The 24,200-nt window shown below is 40.2% G+C and overlaps 2 protein-coding genes across 16 annotated transcripts in view; one reads left to right on the top strand and one right to left on the bottom strand.

The window, feature by feature from the left end:
• The window catches only part of camk2g1 (calcium/calmodulin-dependent protein kinase (CaM kinase) II gamma 1), a 79,430-nt gene extending 57,441 nt beyond the window's left edge, over positions 1-21,989 (top strand). The window contains exons 7-23 of one of the 15 annotated variants that reach the window (XM_017483407.3): positions 26-128; positions 2,253-2,336; positions 2,480-2,574; positions 5,217-5,339; positions 5,931-6,014; positions 6,108-6,150; positions 6,616-6,678; positions 10,343-10,383; positions 11,171-11,257; positions 12,706-12,750; positions 12,886-12,940; positions 14,051-14,155; positions 18,045-18,173; positions 18,599-18,674; positions 18,757-18,851; positions 18,998-19,246; positions 19,334-21,989. In XM_017483407.3, the coding sequence (XP_017338896.1) occupies positions 26-128; positions 2,253-2,336; positions 2,480-2,574; positions 5,217-5,339; positions 5,931-6,014; positions 6,108-6,150; positions 6,616-6,678; positions 10,343-10,383; positions 11,171-11,257; positions 12,706-12,750; positions 12,886-12,940; positions 14,051-14,155; positions 18,045-18,173; positions 18,599-18,674; positions 18,757-18,851; positions 18,998-19,230 (1,461 nt within the window). In that variant the 3' untranslated portion in view covers positions 19,231-19,246; positions 19,334-21,989. The remainder of the gene's footprint in view (positions 1-25; positions 129-2,252; positions 2,337-2,479; positions 2,575-5,216; positions 5,340-5,930; positions 6,015-6,107; positions 6,151-6,615; positions 6,679-10,342; positions 10,384-11,170; positions 11,258-12,705; positions 12,751-12,885; positions 12,941-14,050; positions 14,156-18,044; positions 18,174-18,598; positions 18,675-18,756; positions 18,852-18,997; positions 19,247-19,333) is intronic. The other 14 variants (XM_017483408.3, XM_047159303.2, XM_017483410.3 and 11 more) reach the window with 14 other exon arrangements.
• ndst2b (N-deacetylase/N-sulfotransferase (heparan glucosaminyl) 2b) overlaps positions 21,400-24,200 on the bottom strand; it is a 63,423-nt gene continuing 60,622 nt past the window's right edge. Inside the window, exon 15 of the mRNA XM_017483405.3 lies at positions 21,400-23,806. Coding sequence (XP_017338894.1) covers positions 23,681-23,806 — 126 coding nt within the window. The 3' untranslated portion in view covers positions 21,400-23,680. The remainder of the gene's footprint in view (positions 23,807-24,200) is intronic.

Raw genomic sequence — 24,200 nt, 5'->3', positions numbered from 1 at the left:
ATTGTTTTTGTTTGTTTGAGCACAGCCTGAGAACCTGCTGTTGGCCAGTAAGATGAAGGGAGCAGCAGTTAAGCTGGCTGACTTTGGACTGGCGATTGAGGTACAGGGAGATCAGCAGGCATGGTTTGGTAAGAAACATAATGTCTGATGCTGTTAGACATATCATCTTTTACTATAAAGCTTTTTATGGAAAATTCAAAGGTATGTAAATGTAAACGGAAAAATTGGAGTTGTTACTCTTGCCATGGTTGATCCTAGACTGAACCTGTTTCACACTGGTGGGGAACTGGGACTAGTGACTGTGCTCCAAAGATGCCAAGTTATACTAAATAATCCAGGCTAAGCATATACAGTGCCAGAGGTGGGCAGTTCCACTCAAGAGTTTGATCTCTGGCCCATACAGATTCTTTTGCATCATAGCCCCTATCCTTAACCGCTTGGCGGTAGTAATAGTAAGCTCAGGTAGTATACTCCTTTCCAGGCAGTACTCCCACCTTGCCCCCAGCTTTCCCAGGATCCAACTCAACCCTGTCCAGGATAAAGTGGTTACCGAAGATGAAGATGAGCAACTCTTTGTTCACCAAACTTAATTCACTCATGATGCACTGAGAAAAGCCTCGCTCAGGTCCCCACAAGCTGTGTAAGGACCATGATACTCTAAGACACTGTTGAGCATCAGTGGCTGACCATCGCCAATAGTTACTGCTACGTGTCCTGCATCCTGTCACTGCCTCTTTGACCGAACGTGATTGAGCATATGGAGTAGATGTCAGTGGCTTTTGTTTGAGATTTGTCTGATTATCTGGTTGTTCATTCTAGGAAATTATTGGGATAAAGAAGTACTTGTAAAAGGGAACCAAACTGGCATACAACACCGTGCAAGAGGCCATACACAGCATATCTTATTTTTAACTTCTGTTCATCATTTCTCAGCTTTAGCTCCGCTCCTCTTGCTAGCTTTTTTTTTTCCAACGAAATGACTAAGTGAAATGACCATTAAAATTCTGAGACCATTCTAGAAGTTGGTTTGTTCAGCTACATCCTTATCCACATACACTTGCACTAAATAATGCCATATACTACTAGTATAGAGCCGTATTATTTTAGCACAGTCGTATGTATTTTGGAACAGAGGCCTTTTTATCATGCTACTGGGTTTTTCAGATTTTTTTTTTATACTTCAAATACAAACTACTTTCAACTTCTGACATGTGATTTCCTTTCACACAGAGTCTTGAAGTAACAGGATGTGATCCTCAGTCAGAGTTGCTTGGTGTTAATTCTTTGGCTCATAGAGGACCTTGAGATCTCTGTCAAAAATGATACAACACTTCTACAGTCAGTTTCGTTGTCTGTAGTAATTAAACTGGATAATATGTTAAGGTGATAGAAGATTAAATGTTAAAGAAACACACAGCCCAAAAGGCTGTTATAAGCTGAATCCTAATTTCCTAAATGCTAAAATTCTAAATGTAAACTGCTGTTAGGGTCATGACTTTAAAGCTGAGCTCTGATTCATTAAACCCTTAAACTACACACCCATATACACAGCACATATAGTGCCATGCAATGCAAACAGTTACCAACTCACTTTAAGGGATCACCTCTACTAATGCCTGTGTTGCTTACTAAGGGTGGGATACACAAGATCCAATGACCTAATTTGTCTACATACCTTAACTGCCCCACTAGCTTGGTAACTGAACTTTTCATCATGTATTTAGTAGAATGTATAGATAAGTATGGATAGTGTTGGGTCTAAAATCTGACATTCAAAGCCACTGTGAAATCATTCATATACCGACACGTGACTGCATCACAATCATTGAATTCTGTAGTTTTCAACCAGTAAAACCATTAAACCTAAACCAAATTTCTATCAATAGAATTCCCTAATCATTGCCTGATATATTGCTTAGTGTCATGCCTAAGAACATGATAAAATCACAAATTCGCACCTTCTCACAGTTTATAGCTTTGTTAAGCTTTCACCAATTAATTGATGGTTTCCGTTACCATGTAATAGCCGACTAACAGTAAGTCATGTGACAGTATGGTTGTTTCAAGAATCCTAAATCAGATTTTGTTGATGATTAATTATTTTTCATTACCCTTTTTCTAATATAAATATTATGTTAATTACTATTAGCTAAATGTTATGCCTTTTAATCATTCCTTGGATATTAAATAATATTAAATATTAAAGTGCCTCTGAGAGCTATGGGTCATTCTGTTAATTTTCTTTGGTACAGGCTTTGCAGGCACTCCTGGCTACTTATCTCCAGAAGTCCTGAGAAAGGACCCTTATGGTAAACCTGTGGACATTTGGGCCTGTGGTGAGTTGTTTATTTTTATTTTTCTGTATCTAGAATACAATTCTTCATCTGATTCAACTGCATACTATTTACTTTCTTGCACTATAGGTCTGTATGGTGCTTTTTTTTTTTTGGCTCATCTTACACATCTCCATCTCTTTCAGGAGTTATCCTTTATATACTTCTTGTGGGATATCCTCCATTCTGGGATGAAGATCAGCATAAGCTGTACCAGCAAATCAAGGCTGGAGCTTATGATGTAAGTACATAACAAGTGATAACGTTCTTAAACCTGAATACATACATACATGCATACAAATGTTATGAGTAACTAAGGGACTTTGGCCTATGTTTTGCATCACATTTATACCCCTGTAAAACAGGAAGTCATGGTTGAAAATGTTCCTGTTCCTAGTCATCCAGGTGTACTAAAAAATTTTAAATATCAATGGGGATATACTTCAAATAATACATTTTTCTCATATGAATTCATGGGGTGCCAATAATTGTTGCACACCTATATTTAACAATTTATCCATGAGAGCAGAGTATTTTTGTGATTTATTATTTTTTAACAAAAGATCAAAAGGTTAAACAGTACAGACAAAATTTTACAGCCTTTTCCCATAGTAACCAAGGGTGCCAATGTTAGTAGAGGCCACTGTATATAGGGCAATTTTAAAGTAGAGTGAAATTGATTCTTTTAGTTTGTTTGCTCTTTGCTTTGGTTTATTTTCTCACTACAAATTATTAAACAGTCCAAAGAGAAAAGAAAAAAAATACTTTGACTGAAACTCATTCATTTATTGGTCAGAAATATGATGAAGGAAAAAATTAAACAAACCTTTACCAATGACACATAAAATCATAATCACCCAAGCACAGAGAACGCGAAGCAGCAGTCAATAAAAAAATATCACCCAAGCAAGCACTGTAACTGAAATGTCAGTTAACTCGATATTCATTTCTTGTTTAAAGACCTGCTGCATAAAGGCAATAACACATTCACAATCATGCTGTTGTACTGAATATCAGCACTATATCACATTATCTGCTGCAATCACATCCATGCTGATATTCAGTACAACGGCATGATTGTGAATGTGTTATTGCCTTTATGCAGCAGGTCTTTAAACAAGAAATGAATATCGGGTTAACTGACATTTCAGTTACAGTATTGCTAAATACTTAGTTTATTTTTGATCCGTCAATAAAAATAGCTCCCAAAGAAGCCACAGCTGGATAGAGCATTGTGCGTTGCCATGCAACACACAGACTGACTGACAGCCCGTAGTAAGTGTAGTAACTGTTTGATTGTAATAAACTGTTGCTAGAATTGGAAATTGTAGCAAACGCAGACAAACAGAGTGATACAAACAGTGAAATGTACCTGTGCTGCTATAATAAATTCATGCCATTATGACAAATATACTATTGGCTATTGGAGCGCTGCTTGTGCAAACAAATTAGCGTACCGGGACTACCTGTTGTATCATGTAATATTAGAGATGATAGAAATAAATAGCACTAAAGCATTTTATGTACAACATCCATTGTTTATTTTCACTTTTTCTTGATCAATCCAAATCTTCAGCTCACATCGCATTTCCACTGCGCTTTGGCTCCTTGTGGCTCATTTTAGCAGCTCACAGCTAGAGGAAAATGTTAACCCCAACCCAAAACACACGACATGTTTGTTTCCCTTGCTGTATTTGGGTCAATTCAGGATCGAATCCATTTCTCACTGGAATCGAGCCATGCTAGAGTTTGATTGGAAATGGACTGGGACCACCTCGCTCAGATGGTCTTGAGCCAGTTACTTTGGGGCGATCGCAGTGTTCTCCCCTGTACAAATGAATTGCACCAAAGAGGACGGCGCACCACGGTTCGATTCAGACAGACTAAGACGTAGGCAGTGGCCTATTTGAAAGTACCTTTAAATATCGCATTCTGTCCAGGATAACTGTGACAACTCCTGCTGTAATAAATAGATTTTTTTTTTTTTTTTAAAGAGATTTTAGGAAAAAATATACTGGTTAAATTCTTCGAGCAGTATTCTCTCCATATTTTTTAATTTGCGGACGTACAGTGTATTGTTAAATATATAGTTGTAGATCTAAAACAGTCGTAATTAGTCAGGCTGCAAGTATTCTTCAGAGACCAGAAGCTCATGAGGTTATCTTTTTCCATTATGGTACAAATGCCCTGTTCCGGGGCTTGGTGGTCTGATAGGCTGGCTGCTTAATTTTTGATTGAGTGTAAATTAGAGCTGTGCCAGAGCTATTGATCCTGTCATGCCTTTCCTGACGCATTGCAGAGAGATGACTTACTGGGAAGAACTGGATGATTCTTCACACTGTGCAGATGTGCAAGTGTCTGTCTTTATTTCTAAGTAACATGAATAAAATTTGAATTGATAATTTGTGTACTTGCACATCTATGCACTGTAATTTGAATGCACAGCTTAAAGAAAAGCAGATTTTTTTTTTCTTCTTATGATTATGTATGGTTCTTTAAACTGGTTGTAGTTTTAAAAAAGGTTACGTAGTAGTGTGTGGGCAAGATATAAATGTAGATTTAGCTTCAGGTGAATTGACTGACTCGTACCACTGTCCAAAAATCTAATAACTCGTGTCTCAGTGAGGTGTTAATTTGCAAAAAATAACATTTATTAGACCCCCAGCTGTGGGCGTAGCGTATCCAATAGTTGGTGTAATAAAGAAACAAAATGACACATCATTTCCCGCTGCTTTCTTGCTCTACTCCTGATTTGATTATCCCCCATGTCAGATATTTTGTTTGTCTGTTAACAGCTGTGTTAAAAGCACACAATGAATTTACTCCTATGCATGCAGAGTGCATATCTAACACTTTTGTATCAATCACGCTGCCATACTCCAGTTTCCTTCTCCTGAGTGGGACACTGTCACCCCTGAGGCCAAAAACCTCATCAACCAGATGCTGACCATCAACCCAGCCAAGAGGATCACCGCTGAGCAGGCCCTCAAGCACCCATGGGTCTGCGTAAGTAATTGCTTCCAAGATCTATAATTCTCGCAAGCTGCCGGCTGCAGAAATCCATTAAAAAGTCAGCAGTGCCATAAATTCTTTCAGGATTTTGATCCATTTCTAGTCTAGCCTTCTAACCTTACTACATCTGAGCAGGAATGCCTAACTGCAGTCTTGGAGTCCAGCGCAGTTCGAGTCTCACTGAGTATCACTGTTGGGACTAATGCTGGCTTGAAACACTGGATCAGATTGGACTTCTTGTTGGCATCATGCCTGAGATATTTTGTGTAGCTTAGCAACAGGAGTTTGCAGAGAGTTGGCTTGGTTACTAAGAGCAGATCAATATTGGGTATCACACAATGCCCAAAACTCTGATGTTAGTCGAATATTGAAAAATCAGGCTCAGGTTATTAAAAGGTAAATATAATCAGGTTACAAAAACCTTATTATTCTTTATTCTGGCATTCCAGAGCTGTGCATGCCTTCCTTAGTGGAAGAAGAAAATCAAACCCTGTCTCTTAGGATCTTGAGTCTTAATATATTTTACTTCAAATAGTTCCACTGGTGATCAAACTGATATTTTAATTTTTCTATTTTACTGTTCAGCAACGGTCTACGGTGGCCTCAATGATGCATCGGCAAGAGACTGTGGAGTGCCTGCGCAAGTTCAATGCCCGGAGAAAACTGAAGGTATATTTCTATTCTAGTTCCTGCATAGTGGGATGAAATTCAACAGATTAGTAGCACAGCATAACCCATGCCTCATTCTGTCTTTCCATGCAGGGAGCCATCCTCACCACAATGCTGGTTTCCAGAAACTTTTCAGGTTGGTCTCTGTTGCTTGAACATGATCAGGTAGGGTGCACAAGCCATGGACAAAACTGATGTATCCATGTAATAGTAGGAAAAATCGAAGATGTATTTTCATCTAGCTGTACAATCAGGGAAGGCCTGGAAAGACTGAGAGCATAGATGCCTTAAAAAGTTATGGACTCTTGTTACTAGCTCTACATTTCTGCAGGGGACACAGATGAATTGTTTAACCATCTTTGATTTAACTGCTACCGAATTTAAAAATTCATATGTGGTTTTTACTTATGATGTCCTACTCATTTTTTTCAATGTGAAGGCAGGTTCTTTTCGTTGGTTTTTGGTGACACAGGGTAACAGGTTGTATTTTGTGGCAAATTCAGATGTGTATAATGAGCTTGAATATGGGTTAGGTCACATTCTCTCAGGGGTTGCATATTTTCTGTAGCGTTATCCAACTGAACGCCTCTCTGTCCAATAGTGGGCCGGCAGCATACCAGCCCTGCTGCTCCCACCACCAGCACTGCCGCGCTTGCACAGGAAGGTATGTGAGAGTGCATCTCCTCACCTCTCCACCAGGGGGGGGCCCAGAATAGCCCCATCCACCTTGTCCCCACAAACCTGACCCTATCTTTCCTCCACCCACTCAGCATGTAGCCAGACGCCTGCCATGCCTGCTCTCACATAAAAGCACACACGCATTCAGTTTCATGAAAAATCACTGCCAGTTGGTCCAGAATACCAAGTTCTTGATTTCATACACGTACGTGGCCTGTTTTTTTCCATTTTACCGAGATTAACATTCATAACAGTCATGTGCACCATACACCCCGTCCTCATGCACCATGGTCTTCAGCCTGCACTGTCCTTTAACTTTTAATCCAGTATTGTTTATTGTTTAAGGACAAAAAGCAGATCCTGCCACTTGTAAATGTAAACCATCTTTCCTGTAAATAGTGTTTGGACACATAAGGAATAAACACTCCTCAGCTCTATGGAACTTTGAATGATTTTTTTTTTTTTTTAACCTTGCAGCCATGGATTGTTCTCGCTGTGTATTTGAATAGTTGTTATTCCAGTCCTTTCCCCCTCCCCAAACGTCTGTCTTTTGACATGACTTGAATTTCAACGCTGATGTTCCAGTCAGGAGTCTTGATCAATATTGCCTCACCGCATTCATTATAGTGATCGTCATCTCCAGCCAGCTCACAATTGGCCAACGTGACTTATTGGTTATGTATGTGAATACCTCTGCTTTATTTAGTCCCCTTTTTGCGATGTTATACCCCCCCCCTTTTTTTTAAAGAGCTGTTAGATATTCTCTTCTACAGAGTAAAGAGGCCTGGTAGTACGGAGGCATTGTTTTCAGATTGCAATCTCTCATCCCTTGCCAAAGCAGACTTGTTTAGCCCACCATCCCCCCACCCCTCCACTCCCTTAAACACTCACCCCCACCCCCTTGCTGAGAGTGCGGGGGTGTGCTACATGGATGGGCAGGAGCGGGGTTGGCTTGCTGCCAACCGTCAGACCTGGTGTAGAGTGGCGCATGGTGCCAGCACGTGCCAGCCAGGTGGTCGGGATGAAAGAAGGCCCACTGGAGGCCAGACAGACGATGCTGTTCATGCTAGTCAGGAGGGAATGGAAGAGCACACAAGTAATAGCCACCCCAAAACAGAGGGGAAATTTGTTTTACACAGTTTTCTGTATTTTCTTTTTTAACATACTGATGTATCGCTGATTTATTAACAGACTTTTGCATCATGATTAATATTATTAATTGTAGTATTTGTTTGTTGAGAGATTTCAATGCTTTGGATGCTTTATCTCTCCCACAATAAAGGCTAGCCTTTATAAGATCTATACTACAGGTATGTCTTAGATAATCAGTTACACTTTTACTGTGGTGTCGATTTGGCATTAATTACTTTGGAGTCATCAAGTCACAACTCTTTCCACCAATTGTCAACCATACCCAGTAAGTGTTTGACTGTATAATTTCATCTTATTGCAGATATTAGGATACATGTTTGGATGCTTGACCAATAGAGACACAGTATCAGGCTTTATCTTTTATATTTCCTCCATCTTGAGCCTTTTGCTTTACTAACAGATCAACTGATTGCTGACAGTTTAGAATTTGCTGCTTGACAGATTTTGACCCATGTCTCAGGTTTTTGCCACAATCAGATTATGCTGTCTTCTTTGGTTCAGTGCTTGCAAACAAACCATTTATACCTTTCAAGGGCATTTTCACACTTGGCCTAAATACTGAATAATAACCTGTACCCAGGATTGATTTTTGGGCTTGTTTTGGTAGAGGGCATCACCACATGTTTGTTTTCGCACAGATAATTTCCTCATAGCTGTGAAGTGTGAAATTCTATGCAGATCTTCTGCTATACTGTATGTGCAGTTTTGTTTGCAAAATGGGAGACAGTATGGATCACTTCCTTTATTGTTCTTATTCATATTTATTTAATTTAAAGAAATGTTTCTGTTCTATTACCACAATAATTGTGAACAGTTTGGGTGAAGCCTTTCTGTAGAAACTGGTGACTTAAGTACTCTGATAATCTTGTTGTATTGCCCTCTTTACTCCATTCGTCTAGAAGACATTCCGTCCCCTCAGCAGACCACTTTTTTTCTCCACCACTGTGAAATTTGAAACAGGAAGTAACACACCACTAATAAGTCAAACGAGTTCTGTTATTTGCTGTTTAGACCTAGGAGCAAATAGCCTTGTTGCAGTCTTAAAGCTAACCTGTCACTATTTTCAAAAAACAGCTAAAGACTGACCTCTTCCATGAGCACTTAACTAACCCCTAAAATGCCAACCCGCACATTATTTAAAAAAAAAAAAAAAAAAAAAAAACTACAACCCCAAAACAACTTACTCTGGCTCTTATACCTCTACTCTGTTAGTCAACTATAAATCTTGCATGGTAGCACTACTTGTATTGTTGTCCGCTTGATGTATCGCTTTGCTTGTATTTCCTCAATTGTTAGTTGCTTTGGATAAAAGCGTCTACTAAATGAATAAATGTAAATGTAACCCCAGACCACAGTTCACAGGTGCACCAAAGATCTGTTCCCTGGACCATACTTGGAATGACAAACAGCTGTCACATTCCACCAAGCAACCTAAACTGTCTCCGGAATAAAGGTCAAGTGTGAAAACGCCCTCAAACGATCTTCTAGTAGCACTTTTTGAGCTTGAGGAAAAAAAATTGCCTGATTTGAGAAGAATTATATTAAGTTCCTTGGTTGTAACTGGTGACTTTATGATCCAAACCAAGAAAAACAATTTGGGACATTTCTTTCATGTCTTGTTAAAGTTAGGATAAGTGAAAACAGTCCAGCTTCTGACTGTGAATGGTGAAAGGAGTGAGCAGTGACTGTAATGAAGGACAGTTGAATAATTTGTTTCCCTCGTTCAAAAACAATAAAGCATTTTGGAATTTGTTTTACTTTATTGACACTGCATGGCTGGCTGTATGGTAAATTGCACCCACCACTAGCACCTTTCATCTCATATTGAGTGCAGCATGGAACACCAGCAGGCCCACGAAACAAATGACGCCTGCCGCCTTCCTGCTCTGTGTGCCCTCGTATTTGCATCTGTATTGATTTGTTGTTTTTCCTCTCTCAATCTTACCTTTCTCTCCCCATCATTCTTCCTCTCCACTTGTTTATGGAAGGTAAGGAAATGAACGGGGCTTCCAACATGAGCTTTTTAACCTGGGTCTTTGTAAGTGTGGTGTTGTTGAAAGGGTCACAGCAGTATCGATTTAATTTAATTTTTTTTTTAAAGGCTGTCCCATGTGCACCATGTCATTAGCTCAGAAGTCAATCGGTGTCAAGGCTTACAAAACTCCACTGCCTCAAGACCTCTAAATAAGGCTGGGCAAAATCATGGCTCCATTTAAAGGAAATCAATTGCCTTCATTAGCTGTGATTTTCTTTCATTATAAATGCAGTCTCAAATGAAGTACGGTTTTATTCTTGGTTTTGCATAATACAGATGATTTACAAATATGTGGCTTCTAAGCAACCAGTGACGAAACCTGAAAGCTTCTGAACCGTATAACTGAGTAAAAGGTGCACGCTAAGCTTCAGTAGCAGTTTGTATGAAATGGGCAGAAAGAGCACTGTGGCTGCTTGGATTTTGTTGAGTGTGTTCTTATTCAGGCGCTCTTCTTTCTTCACAGCATGCAAAAGTTTACTCAACAAAAAATCAGATGGTGGTAAGGTAAGAGAAGACGCTATTATTAGTAGTTATTAGCATTTTAAGATATCGAAATGATCACTGATTCTTCATTTTCGAAACTAAGTAAAGAGCTGCAGTACATCATTAATAGTTATACATATGTGGTGGTCTCGGAAAACCCTTCACACGGTGAAATTTTGACATACTATGCATAGTTCTACAAGCTTTCCTTGTTTTTTTTTTTTTTGTTTTGTTTTGTTTTTTGTTGGTTTGTTTTTTTAAACATGTGGACGTTATAGCAGTTTAAAGTCAGGTTACCCCCAGAAAAGGGAAAATTTTGAAAATTATGCAGAGGGTCACAGAAATTTAGATTTCATCATGCAGACTGATTGTCTTTACCTCCACTGACTCTTAAGTGGCAAAAAGGTGGGGTTTTTTGTCTTGTTTTGTTTTTGTTTGTTGTCAGAATTCAGGCACAAAAACATCTGATGGGTTTTCCTAGACTGCCTCATATATGAATAAGAAATTCCTACTAGTTGCAATTGTGGATTACTTTATATGCATATAGGATTTAAATAAAATGCTGTACACTAATGATTCAATGAATGTAACGTTTTAATGGTTATGTATATCTCATCATTTTTAAGGATATAAGGTTCTAAATATACTTTTTACCCACACAGGACATTCATCAAAAAGTTTAGTAACACGCATGTAAATGCCCTGTCAGTGTAATAATTCAATGTTTTATTCTATCCCATGACCATTGTATCCCATGTCATCCATCAGTCTGAATGGGAAAATGTTGTATGTCTCCTCTCTGCTGCAGCCCCAGACAAACAACACTAAAAACAGTGTAGTGAGTGCTGTAGTGAGTGCCCTGAAGGAGAGCAACATGGCCTCCTCAACACCAATGGTACCTTAATCTGCATTTAACAGACCTTTACCCTATACCCATTGTGCTGTGCTGTAGATGCCTCTAGAGCATCCAAATGCTAGTTTGATTTCGGTCCAGCTGTATCCTGTCATGCAATCCTGCTGTACATTTTTTCGTGGTGTTCTTTTCTTTTATAAGTGTGTTATGATTTAACTTTGGCTTGGTATGGCTTTTTGTGTCCTGCTGTTCGCTTCTCGACCTTATGTAGATGATATGTGCATAACGTCGCATGGCAGCTTAACTCACTCATACTAACTAATACATACAGAGGTTTCTGTTAGCCATGTATAATTGAAATCAGCATATCATTTCAGGATTGGGCAAAGTGCAATAACGGGCACTGCACAAGGGCAAAATATGAGTTAGTACTCAGCGTTATTATGTCGTACAATGTACGAACCAATCACATTCTAATCTGCAAATACAGCCCATGCAGCACTGGTTTACCGGGGAGGGGGTGGACGTGTGCAAGGTTGGAGGCATTTACAATGTCATATCTGGATTTCTTGTCTAGGGTAAAAGTGTACACAAGCTTTTGTGCACCTACACACTTTTATGGAAGTAAATGTTATATCTGATTGAGTAATAGGTCCTCAACACATCCTTTGGATGACTCTCTAAAGTAAATACCCCCATGCTTTTATCTGACTTCCAAAATGTTCATGCTGTTAAATGATATAGGTCGCGCAGTGTCCTGTAGCAAATCTGTTTCATCACCAGGCTCACTGGGAATTGGTCTGTAATGGACGTTTTCTGTCAGTTAAATGAAGAAAAGGACAAAACTCACAGTGTGCTCTCACTTGGGGCTAGAAGAAGCTGAAGGTGCGTAAACCAACTTTGAGCGAATGTCTTGAGATGAGAGCAGTGCATCCTGCAGGGTCAGGCAGAAGAAAGAGAATTGACACTTGAAATGGTCTGTGCTTGTACACGCTGCCTAGAGAGCTGAGCGATGAGCATCCTGGGACCTCCAACATGCACCATTAAAGCACACTGTTAAACCCCCCCCCCCCCGCCCCACTAGAGGTCTGCAGTCAATCTGAACACCATCACAGGGCTGACAACAGACAGTCAGGACTGAAACATACAGCATATTTATCAGAAAAGGCTTTAGTGGCAAAAAATTTCAGTCTTGCATGGAACAGTGACAGTCCATACAAGATAGACTTTGATTCTTGTCTTGTGTTGGTTTGGAATGCAGTCCGAAACCTCCTTTTATCATATTCTAATGAAAGTGAAATGCAGCAACATTCACCACACAGGTATTGCATCACCATGACTTAGTTTGTCTTGTGAGCATGTGATCTCTTCCAGACGATAAAAGCATGTGATCATCAAAGTTTAACTGTAGCATGCATTTTTGTGGTATACATCTTTTTAGTAAAAGGTGACCAAATCCTAATTGTTCTTTCCTGTTGTAAACCCTACAGGAGCCACAGACTACAGTAGTGCACAACCCAGCAGATGGTACCAAGGTCAGTCTTAATATGGGAATCAGCGCCATATTTTAGGGGGAAAAAAGACCGTTGTCTATACTAGTATGTGATCATCATGTAAATATTCATGTTCTAATGTTTATAATTGTTTTCTCCATCGATGATTTTCCGTAGGGCTCCACTGAGAGCTGCAACACCAATGAGGAAGAGGATATGAAAGGTAGGAAAGGTACACAACCCTTCTCTGCTCTTTTCAGCATGCCTCCAGCACTGTGGCCTCATGATGACCGGTGCTGTCATAACGGGAATCTCTCTCTCTCCTTGTCAAGCTGTGCCATAGCCGTCGTTTTTCATTTTCAACACACGCACAAATGGTTAGCCATAAAAGCCTGTAATACAGCAGTTTATTTCTAAGTTTAAGTTTAATGATCACATGGTTGTCATGCATAACTGATGTATTACATGAAATGAAGCTATTTAACTGTGCAGACAGGAGAGAGGTTAAAGTAAGTATCAGAAAGGTAGATCACAATCTGCATCAATGCATAAGGAATGCTGATAAGCATGACCGTGACGCTACTGAATAAGTCAGCTTTGTGAGAAGTAATATCTAGTGGGAATTGGGCCTATCCACAATTCAACCTAATCACGTGATTGAATTTTGTACGCTCATGTAATCATCTGCATTTCTGTCTGCCTTTTTTGTTGGAGAGTGTTCTGTAGCCATCTGTATGTATATGGTAAAATGCTGTATGTATAGGCGTGTGCATGTTTTGACTCTGTTAGCTGGCGTGTGCTGTGACATTATCATGTTTTGTAAGAACTTGGTCATGGTCCTCTTCGAAGGCTCCAAACTCCACTTCTGAGGCTCTTTTCACTCATTTCCTCTCCTTAGTTACCTCTAACCTGAAGAGCCTTTTTATCTTCTCAGCCAAATCAGAGGTTTGATTCAAGTGATGAGGACAGGAAATTGGAGAGGAGGCTCAGGGAAAGGTTTCACCAAGTTCATGGCTGTGATTACTAACACTGCTGCATCACGCCACAGCCGGCTAGACGCTGTTTCTTCAGCAGTGCTAGTTCGCAGTGATGGAGCGAGCTGTGCGTAGAGCAGAAAATGCTGATGTGATTACCATGGAGTCCCACTGGCTGTTTAGAATGTCTGTGGTGTTATTAGGCCAAGGCTGAATTAATAGAACCATTTTATCCAGGCGTCGTCCTACAGCTGCACCTTATGAACGTAATGTCATTGTAATATTGATAAACCTGCAGCAGAGTGAGTGTCTGTTGGTGTGTTTTTCTCCCGGTGGTGTGTGTTGTGCTGGTTTTGGGGCCGTGCCAGTGGAGAGTGCTCAGGGGGCCAGCAGTGACAGTGCGGTGATGAGTCAGTGCAGTGCCGGGGACGAGCCGCCCGCTCTGGTGGCATCACCACAGTGCCCACCAGCCAGTAAGTCACAATCCTCTGCTGCCACGCAGCATCTTTCGCCCCTTTCCCATAATCCTCCAGACTTTTTCCACCCCTGTGGTCAGTGTGTGAAGTCTTCCACTTACTACTCAGAGCATTTTCAGCCACTCCACCACCACCACCACCACCGATCAGTTCCCCCTCGAATCAGGCTGTTTGTTGTGCTCTTCTTTTACTCTACCCTCTCAAAACTCTTGGTGCATATGCCATGTTCCTCCTGATTTTTCTCCTCTCCACTTGCTACTGGTGATCATGCTGTAATTTGCCCATTTCAGCTTTTCCATGCAATTTTAGGCCCCTTCAGTCTCCTCTGCTTTTTCGTCCTCCTTTCTGAACATCTGTGATGTCTCTCTTCCATTTGTTCTTACCTGCTTCACTTTTCTCCCAAGTCTGGATGATTTTTTCCAGCCCATAGCTATTTTTTCCAGTTTGACTTTACTTCGAAGTCAAAGATTCACTTCCTTCAGGCACCTTGTACCTCTTAGCACCCTTTTCAGATAGATGTATTTTTGTGTGTGGCTTTGTCGCGTATTTTTTGCCACAGGGTAACGCATTAAGTCGCTAATTTTCATGGTTGATGTGATGCCACTCTGCCTGTGCTGTTTCGTGCTGCTTTTACGTGAATAAAATTCATCTTTAGAGTATCAATAATTTATTATGATCTCCAACCACACCATCTTTTTACTCTGAACCTTGAATCTTTGCCTCTGTAGAAAGAGGAAAACAAGACCATTTAAAGGTAGGAGGTATTTGTTAGAATATGGATGGTTGTTTTTGGTTTTTATATGACTTATCTACATAGTTTTAATGAACATTTTCTTCACGTGATAGTCTTGAAAGTCTTGGAGCTTTAGAATTAGTGCTATGTGAGCTGTGTAAATGCAGGATCAGTGAAGTTAAAATGGTAATCTTTGTCGCATTTGGGATTTAAGGTAAAATGGTGAGTATGAGACAAAAGGACAGCGTGGCATACCTTCATTTCTAGACATAACCATTTTTCATAACAAGAACTTGGTGACTTATTTTTAAAACCATCATTGAATGCTAATGTTTGAAGGTGTTCAAGATTACGAGACAAAAGTAAAGCAAAGTAAAAATTTTCAGTTATGTGAGTTCTAGAGGAATCTTTTATTAGCATCAGACTGAAGATAGATGGCATTGGCATTAGAGATAAAATGTGTGACGGTCTGGGAAAACCCGAGAATGTTATTGTGGCTGAAATAACTGCAGATCTCCAAAAAAGAGGGAGGTTTTTTTCTGCCTGTGACATATTTTGGCACGTCAACCTTTAAAGAAATCAAAAATGAAGTTTACATACACTCTGCGTGGACATTAATGTCATGGCAATATTGGGCTTTCAGTAATTTCTTTAAACTTTTTTCTTTCTGGGGCACACTGATTATGCAAAATACATAATAAAAATAAACTTTCAATAAAAAAACAAAACAACAAGAATTTGGTTCACAAGTTTTAATTTATTTGGGGCTTTCTGTAATCAACACAGGACCAAAATTATACATACAAACATACAAACTTTATTAATTCAGTGGTGCTGAAAGTTCCAAAATGTCCTTTAATTTGACAAGACCAAGGCTTCTTAATTTCCTCTTAGTGATCATGATTGACCAGAGCTTGACCATATATTGGCAGCTTCTCTGTGCCAATATAAAAAGGCTTTGTTTGGCATCACTCATTGGATTGACCAATGCACAGTTACTATGGGAATGTTAAAGGAGCACAATGCAGATCTGGAAAAGAGGATGGTAGATTTACACAAGTCAAGAATGTCTCTTGGAGCCATTTCTAACCGATTGCAGATTCCAAGTTCATCAGTTCAAACTATTGTACGCAAGTACAAGTTATTGGGAAATGTAGCCACTTTGCCAAGGTCTGGAAGAAGTCCCAAACGGTCACCCTCAGCTGAGAGGAAATTGGTTCAGATGGTCAGGAAAAGCCTAAGAACCACCAAGGCACAGGCCTGCCATAAACTGGAAGCTGCTGGAACATCAGTGTCACTGTCTACAGTCAAGTGAGTTTTACATTGCCATGGACTGAAAGACTGCCATCCAAGAAAGAAACCCCTACTCCAGAATCGACACTTTCAAGCCCGTCTTAAGTTTGCTTATGGCTGACCATATGACCAAAGAAAAAGCCTTCTGGAGGAAAGTTTTATGGTCAGATGAGACAAAGATTGAGTTTTTTGGCCACAATGACCAGAGGTATGTTTGGAGGAATAAAGAACACCGTACCAACTGTTAAGCATGGTGGTGGTAGCATTATGCTCTGGGGCTGCCAATGGAACTGGTGCATTGCACAAAGTGGATGGAATAATGAAGAAGGAGGACTACCTTAGAATTATTCAACATAATCTCAAACCATCACCCAGACACTTGAAACTTGGACACAATTGGGTGTTCCAGCAGGACAATGACCCAAACACACATCAAAGCTGGTTGTGGAATTTATAAAGCAGGCTAGCATTTAAGCTTTTGGAATGGCCTTCCCAAAGTCCTGATCGCAACCCTATCGAAAATGTGTGGAACTCCTGAAACGTTCATTTTTTTTAAATTAAAAGATGTATGTTGTACAATCATTCTGCCCCAGGAAAAAGAACAGTTCAAAGTAATTATTGAAAGCCCAATATTGCCATGAGATTCATGTTCATGATGAGTGTATGTAAACTTCCGTCCGCGACTGTAGTTACCCGCCAAAGCACAATGCACATGGATCAGTTCAGTTTGCAATCCGAAACCTTTCGTAAAAAAATGGTCTGAGATGGTCCTGCTTAACCTGCAGAAGAGATGTACTGTATTCGAGATATATATTTCAGTTCAGAGAAGCCTGTAGATTTCAGAGCTATAATATAGAACAAACTGTTGAGATGTCACCAAATGAAGGGTTTTCCGAGGCCACCATATAAATATGATGCTCAGCTGAAAAATGTCACGAATTGCATACATGTGGATTTCTGTAAAGCCGCTTTGAGACAATATATATTGTCAAAAGTGCTATACAAATCAAATAACATTGCATTGATCTGTATGCAGCAGAACTGCAAAGATTACATGTTCAAAGCTAATTGTGCTAGAAATGTAACACATTCTCCATCCTCCGGTCTCATCCTTTCCTTTTTCCTTTTTTCCTTTTTTTTGTCATTTTGTAAATTTTTAATTCTGTTGCCTTTTAATAAACAAGAAGGCTTCCTCCTTTGGCTGAATTACCAAGACGTCTCTATTAACATGTGGGCTGCACCATATTGATCAACATAAAATATACAGCGGGATTATGAGATCCCTTGCAATATATTAAACAAACTGTTTATGTATAACAGTTGAAATATGGCCTGCATTCATTTAAACAGTATTAGATTTTTTTCTTTATGGCCACATCAACGCCACAGTGAAATTGATCAAAAAACCCAGACAGAAAACTTATCAGGAACATCTGGGGTCAGTCAGAGTGCATCTGCAATATTAGTGTTGAAAGCGAATATTGTGCAGTCCGAAGCTATTGCATCTTTTCTTCCCAACATCTCTCATTTTTCGCTTTTTTGCAATTGTTAAGGTTTATTTATTAACCTTTTTATGTTTTTTTTTTTTTTTCCTCCATTAATTTCTTCTGTCGTTCATTATCTGTAGCCGCCTTTGGCTATGGTGGATTAATAATGCATTGCTTTTTACTGTGTGCTTCTAACGATGGCGTATTTGGTATCCTTTGTCACATGGCTTGCAGTAACCTGAGGCAGTCTACATTCTGTTAAATGCTTTGGCCTGCAGCTGATTTTGCATGTTATAACCAGTGTGGGCGCGGGTCCTTTGCATATCTTCTGTTGTCACCAGAGTGGCGTTGTGGTCCGTGTTGTGTGTTGCAGCTGTGGTGCATGACATAAAGCGCATGGCGTGGAACAGTTCAGGACATGCCTCGTGCCCAGAATTAGAGCGTGCTCAGTCTGTTCCTCATGCCTCAGCTCAGGGGGGCAGGAGTGTGGCCACAGCCCAGTGTAAGTGCTTTGGGGAGTTCAGGACGGACATACACATGCAGAGTAGGTCTGTTGACACTGAGGGTATAGGGCTACTTCTGTCATATGAGGAGGAGGGACTGACTCAAGTTAAAGGGGCTACAGAGTTTTACTAGGCAGGATTTCTACAAATGTACTAATTCACATGCACTCACATGGGGGCACACACACTCACTCTCTCTCTCTCTCTCTCTCTCTCTCTCTCTCTCTCTCTCTCTCTCTCTCTCTCACACTCACACACACACACACACACACACACACACACACACACACACACACACACACACACACACACACATAAAAATAATCCCCAAGCTGTAGTGGAACATAGTTATCAGTGTCTTCCTCTGGAGAAGCGTTAAAATTACTCTCCATTCCTTCTCCTCATTTTCTTTTCTGCTATGTAGCTCGTAAGCAAGAGATTATCAAGATCACTGAGCAGCTAATCGAGGCCGTGAACAATGGAGACTTTGAGGCTTACACGTAAGCGAGCCACGAACACAGTGACACAATACTGAACAGACACGACATGAATAAGAATTGAAAATGTTTAAATGTCTTTTAGGAGAATCTGTGACCCTGGGTTGACTTCGTTTGAGCCGGAAGCTCTGGGTAACCTGGTGGAAGGGATGGATTTCCACAAGTTTTACTTTGAGAACTGTAAGTAATAATATTTCTTAATTCTTAGATAATAGTTGTTTTTTTTGTTTTGTTTTTTTTAAGTTAGCAGTTATGTAAACGAATAAATTCCACTTTTGTCCTCATTTTCATTGCCTAATGTGTGAAAATGGCTGTGCCTGATCTAGTGTTGAGTAAGAACAATAAGCCAGTGCACACCACTATCCTGAACCCCCATGTGCACCTGATTGGAGAGGATGCAGCATGTATCGCCTACATCCGCCTGACGCAGTACATCGACAGTCAGGGTCGCCCGCGCACCTGCCAGTCTGAGGAGACGCGCGTGTGGCACCGCCGTGATGCCAAGTGGCTCAATGTGCACTTCCACTGCTCAGGAGCACCAGCTGCACCCTTACAGTGAAGCATGCAGGGCAAAGGCACGCACACTCATACCACACATCACATTCCACACAGTCAAATGCACGTCCTTCCGTAGCTTTATGAACTCTGTTGTTGTGTTGCAGGTTGCCTGGATTCCTAATGATGGGAGTGTTTGTTCCTTGTAGCCGGATGGGCATGTAGAGGCCGGATGGACGACAGCAAGTTACAGACACGCTATTGAAGAAATCCGATAACATCCAGTCCAACTGTCAACACCACCTTACCTGTCCAATCTTTGACCACTGGGATCCGGCTGCGGCTGTGGCCCCGCCCACGGGACGGTGCATGCATATGATGCCCACACGGGGGCGCTGTCTAGTCTTTTCCCATGGAATCATCTTTTTTTGCCCATTAAAGATGTCCAGAAGGTGTTTGTAAGTACTGATCTATGAGTTCATAACTATACTGTATATTGTAAAAAAAGAAATTGCTAGAAGCTACAACGGAGTTTGTAAAGCATTGATATGTAAGTAAAATGCAACTGGGGTGTAAAGGGGAGGGTTCGATACACAAGATAGAAATCTTTGCCTTGAATGGCTGAAGTTTAAATAGGTGTAATGTAAATCCTCCAGCTCGTACACTTTGTAGAATTTGGATACAAATTATTTAGAAAATTAAGTAAACAATGTCCACTAATCAAGAATGTCCTAAAATTCTGGAGATTATAGGCGTACTTCATATCAAGAAGCACCAAAGTGTAGTCTTTAGGCAATTAAAGGAGTGTTTCTTGGTTGTTGTTTTTTTTGTTGTCGTTTTTTTTTTGTTTGTTTGGTTTTTTTGGGGTTTATAATATTTTGTTTTGTTTGTGTTTTTAAACTAAGGTCTGTGGGAAGGTTTGTGTGGTTCTGGGTTTTTAGTATTCTGTGTTATTGTGTTTATGTGGAACTTTTTTTTTCCCGTCTTTGATAATCAGAAAGTATTTTGTGTTGAGCAATTCATTTTTATGGTTAGTTTTAAAACCTTTTTAACATAATACACTTGTAAAGATATATTTGCAAATCTATATTTAAATGAGATCAAGTGAAATAAGGTTCACCGTCAAGGTGCAGCAAATGATTAGACTCTGTTTAATGTGTGTTTATGTGCATGTGTTTGTATGGACATGTGATTAAACACACCACTGATTATATTACTGTAGGTAGGACTGCTCCGCCTCTAACTGTGTGCATATTGAGGAGTGTTTGAGAGCCCGTGTGAACAGAGATAGTGCTATAGAAACGGCACTAAATGCTAGACGTAGAGTCGCTGTATAAAATTTCACTTTAATCATTGGAACAGAGACCCTAGTTCATACTGTACACAGCCAGGTGCAAAAGGGGAACACACACATACACATGCTGATCGAAACCCCATTCCAACAGCACAGCATAGCAGTCACACACTGCCTACCTTATGGAAATATGATTGGAATTTTAGTGTGCAGAGAGAGAACTAGCCTATTTGTGTCAAAATGGCACTTGAAGGACGTCCATAGGTTAATGGGAGTGCATATGTGGTTGCGGATACAACTCCTGTCCAGAACATGCACACAATCACACCCTTCTTTGATGTTTGTGGCGGATCTCCTCATGGTCATGTGTCATCACTCTGTCTTGCACAACTCTGTTGTACTTGTGGTTCACGCCAGTTTGTTCACTCACTTCTCAAAGCTGTGTTGCACACACATAACATACCTATTAATCCCTCCAGCATTTCCTTGGAGTCCAATGTATATATATATAGTACAAATACAGGGTTTAAGGCACTGGCTGTTAGAAACCATCGCAGCACAATTGGCCTGTTCTGATCTTGGTGACAGGCGTTATTTTAAAAATGCGTTTCCTTTTCACCACACTCCAGTTCATGCACTAGATCTGAGTAAGACGTTCTGAAACAGCCGTGTGTTGTAAAGTTTTCTGAAACAAATCCATCCCATGAGCCCACCTGCTGATCGTGTATTTTCTATGATGAAAGATTTGGCAGTCTGTGTATATACATGTGTAGGGCCTTGGTACATATCGGCACTGTAACTCTGCACGTGTGAGTGTGTATGTGTGTGTCACCTTCATCACAAAGCCCTCTTAGTGATGCTTGTTTTGTCTTTGTTTTTGGGAGAATTGCCTCCATGCTTGGGCAAGTCAGTTTTTTATTTTTATTGTTATTATTATGATTTTTGTTTTTTTTAAAAAAAAAAAAAAACAGTTGCGAGGTTATTTTTTCTGTATGTTGTCAGTTACTTTAACTTTGTAGAACTGAAAAGAAAATGGATCAAAAAAACTAAACAAATGAGGACACATTAACTGATAGATAGGCTAGATAGATTTCTAGAACAGAGGTCCCTCCTCCTAAAGCTGGGAACAAAACCCTGAGCCAGCACCTTCTGGCTTTCCTCTCCTATCCAATCCAATCCAAGGCAAGTCCAAATATGCAGCTTAATTAATATGATGATTATGCATGTTCTCTTTTCTTGGTGAATATTTTCTCTGCCGTGTGATTAAAAAAAAAAATAGGAAAAAAATTGTTCTTGTTGCATCTCTTGACATGAAAATCCCTCCATCTGGAAATGATGACTAGGTGATGTACCATATTTAAAAATGAAAAAAGTAACAAAAAAAAGGAAACAACAACTCAGCTTTGTATGCTCCCCTCATTCTGAGTAAATCTATTGCATTGTAATGGTATACTATTGGGCTACGTATATGAATGCTGGATTTTGCATGATCATACATTTAATAAAACCATGACCTGACAACCATTGAATGCTTGTCTGATTGCTCGAAGATCTTCACTGGGGTTTTGTTCAGTGAATAAATCTGCAGTATTTCCTGCCAAGTGTTTTCCAATAATGAGAATGTTTATGAAAATTAAGGAACTAAAATATTGGCATATATAAATCAATTAATGTACTTTCTGAAGAAATTATTCTTAATTATGCGGCAGTGGGACGCATTTTCTCTGCCCAAAAAGATGTTCTGTATAGAGATTGTTGCTGTCCCACTCATTCATATTCGCTCGCGCTCTCTCTCTCGCTCTCTTTTCTCTCTCACTCACACACACATTTCCTCCGTCTACCTGTCAGCACACAGTGTACTGTCTGGGGCTCCCAAAGGAATGGAGCAGACTTATTTAAGGGCCGTTCTTGCTGCCTAGACCCCAGAGCCCTGAAATGGAGGCCGAGTCTCTCGTTTCGGCAAGCAATTAATCAAACTGTTTCGTCTCTGCACTCCTCCTACTATCTGATAAAGCAAGCTACAAGACCGATAACGCATTCCGTCTCCTTTCACTCACACCACTAAACACACACAACAGGAGAAACTGGAAGTGGACACACCCGAGCGCCTTTGTCCTGTGCATTTATTTGCAGATATGCATTTTTACCTGATTTCAAGTTGACCAAAGACAACAGAATATATTAGTGTTGATGTACAGTACAGCTACTGCAACTAACTGTCACTTATATGCACAAACACAGTCATACACATACACACAGCCTGACTCTCATTGGCAAGTCTCAGACACAACACATCTGGGGGTTTTTTGGCAAGGTTACCTCATTTTGAGCACCAGCAGTTTAGTTTGGCACGGTTAGAGATGGCAAGTTATGTCGGAAACACTGCTGACCTCATTACATTAAACACTGGAACAAAACCATATCTGGTCATCAGCACGGTTTTGACATTCTTCAAACACGTTCATGTGAGTGAGATGGTAGTGTGACCGATCAGACTGGGAAACATGCCAGCCAGTCACTGATCCCAAAACTCAACTCGGTTTATAGTTCAAACATTCCTACTTCATTTCTTTTGAAAATCTAATATATAAACCATATTGAAAAGTGCAGTGGCCATATATACTCTGGCCCTGGAATGTTTTAGTTCAGTGGTATGAAGCTGGTTGTGAAAAAGCCAGAATCTATTTCTGACATTTACAAATTGAGACAATTTTAAACATCAGCAAATGTCTGATATCTTGGGTGACACACACTCGAATACTTCTCTGCTTGGCAGAATTTAAAAAGCTCACTATGACCAGCCTGAATTTCTTCGCAACCACTTCGCTAAGTGTTTCTGACCTTTCTGAGACCCTGCGCATTCAACTCATTAGCCGAAGGATTCATTGTGAAACACCATTTCCCACAATGCAAATGAATGAGCTTCTCTGTCAGTTATCCAAAATGCAACTAACTAGCTCTTATGTCCTTATCTTGGCAATTAAATAGGTGTACAGTCCTCCTCAAAGTGTACAAACTCTGATTCTCAGCTCCCTTCTAAGCCGGGTTCGAGCTCTAACACACACGGCAGGCGTCCACTTGTCCTGGTTGGACCTGCAGTGTGTGTGTTGGGACACAGGGAGAATCGAATGTCCTCTGTCCTGCAATGGCACGACCCTGTGTGCCCCGGGGTGGAGCGTGGTTCGATATGGGCTTCAACTCCTCATCGTGTTTCTTGGTGTCAGCTCCAGCTGGCGTTGTGGAGATCGTCCCGGAGCCAACTGGGCAGAGGCTGTCCCAAGCGCTTCAGCAGCCTCAACAGCTCCACATTCTGCTCTCTGTAATGCTCCGACAGAAAGGCTCGCGACTAAACACAAACACAAGTACATTAAGAAGAAAAGGTCAACAGCAACGCTGAAACACGTTGATTCTCTAGCACAGTGTATTTTGGGATAAAGGTGGCATAAGGTGTGTGCAATAAATCTTGATATAAATAGATGGAGATGTGAGTGTCCTGCATTGTACCAGGTTCCTGTTCTACTTTGAGTGTAGCTGCCTGCTGTACGAGTCCTGTGTTTAAAGCTGCAAGATTTTAATAATGAACAAATACGGTTACGAGTAACACATTCTTGCTTTTTCTTTCTTTCTTTTTTTTTAATCAAGTTTATGAAGAGTCGTTAGTCTACTTGATAAATTAGCAGTGTAATTAAAACTTTATTACATGACCCTCAAATCTTTCAGTTCTTAGGCGGTCTCATTTG

Source organism: Ictalurus punctatus, chromosome 13, assembly GCF_001660625.3.
Source record: "Ictalurus punctatus breed USDA103 chromosome 13, Coco_2.0, whole genome shotgun sequence".
Classification (NCBI taxonomy): Eukaryota; Metazoa; Chordata; class Actinopteri; order Siluriformes; family Ictaluridae; genus Ictalurus; species Ictalurus punctatus.
Note: the sequence above shows the minus strand (reverse complement) of the source record. Positions and strands in the feature narration are given on the sequence as shown.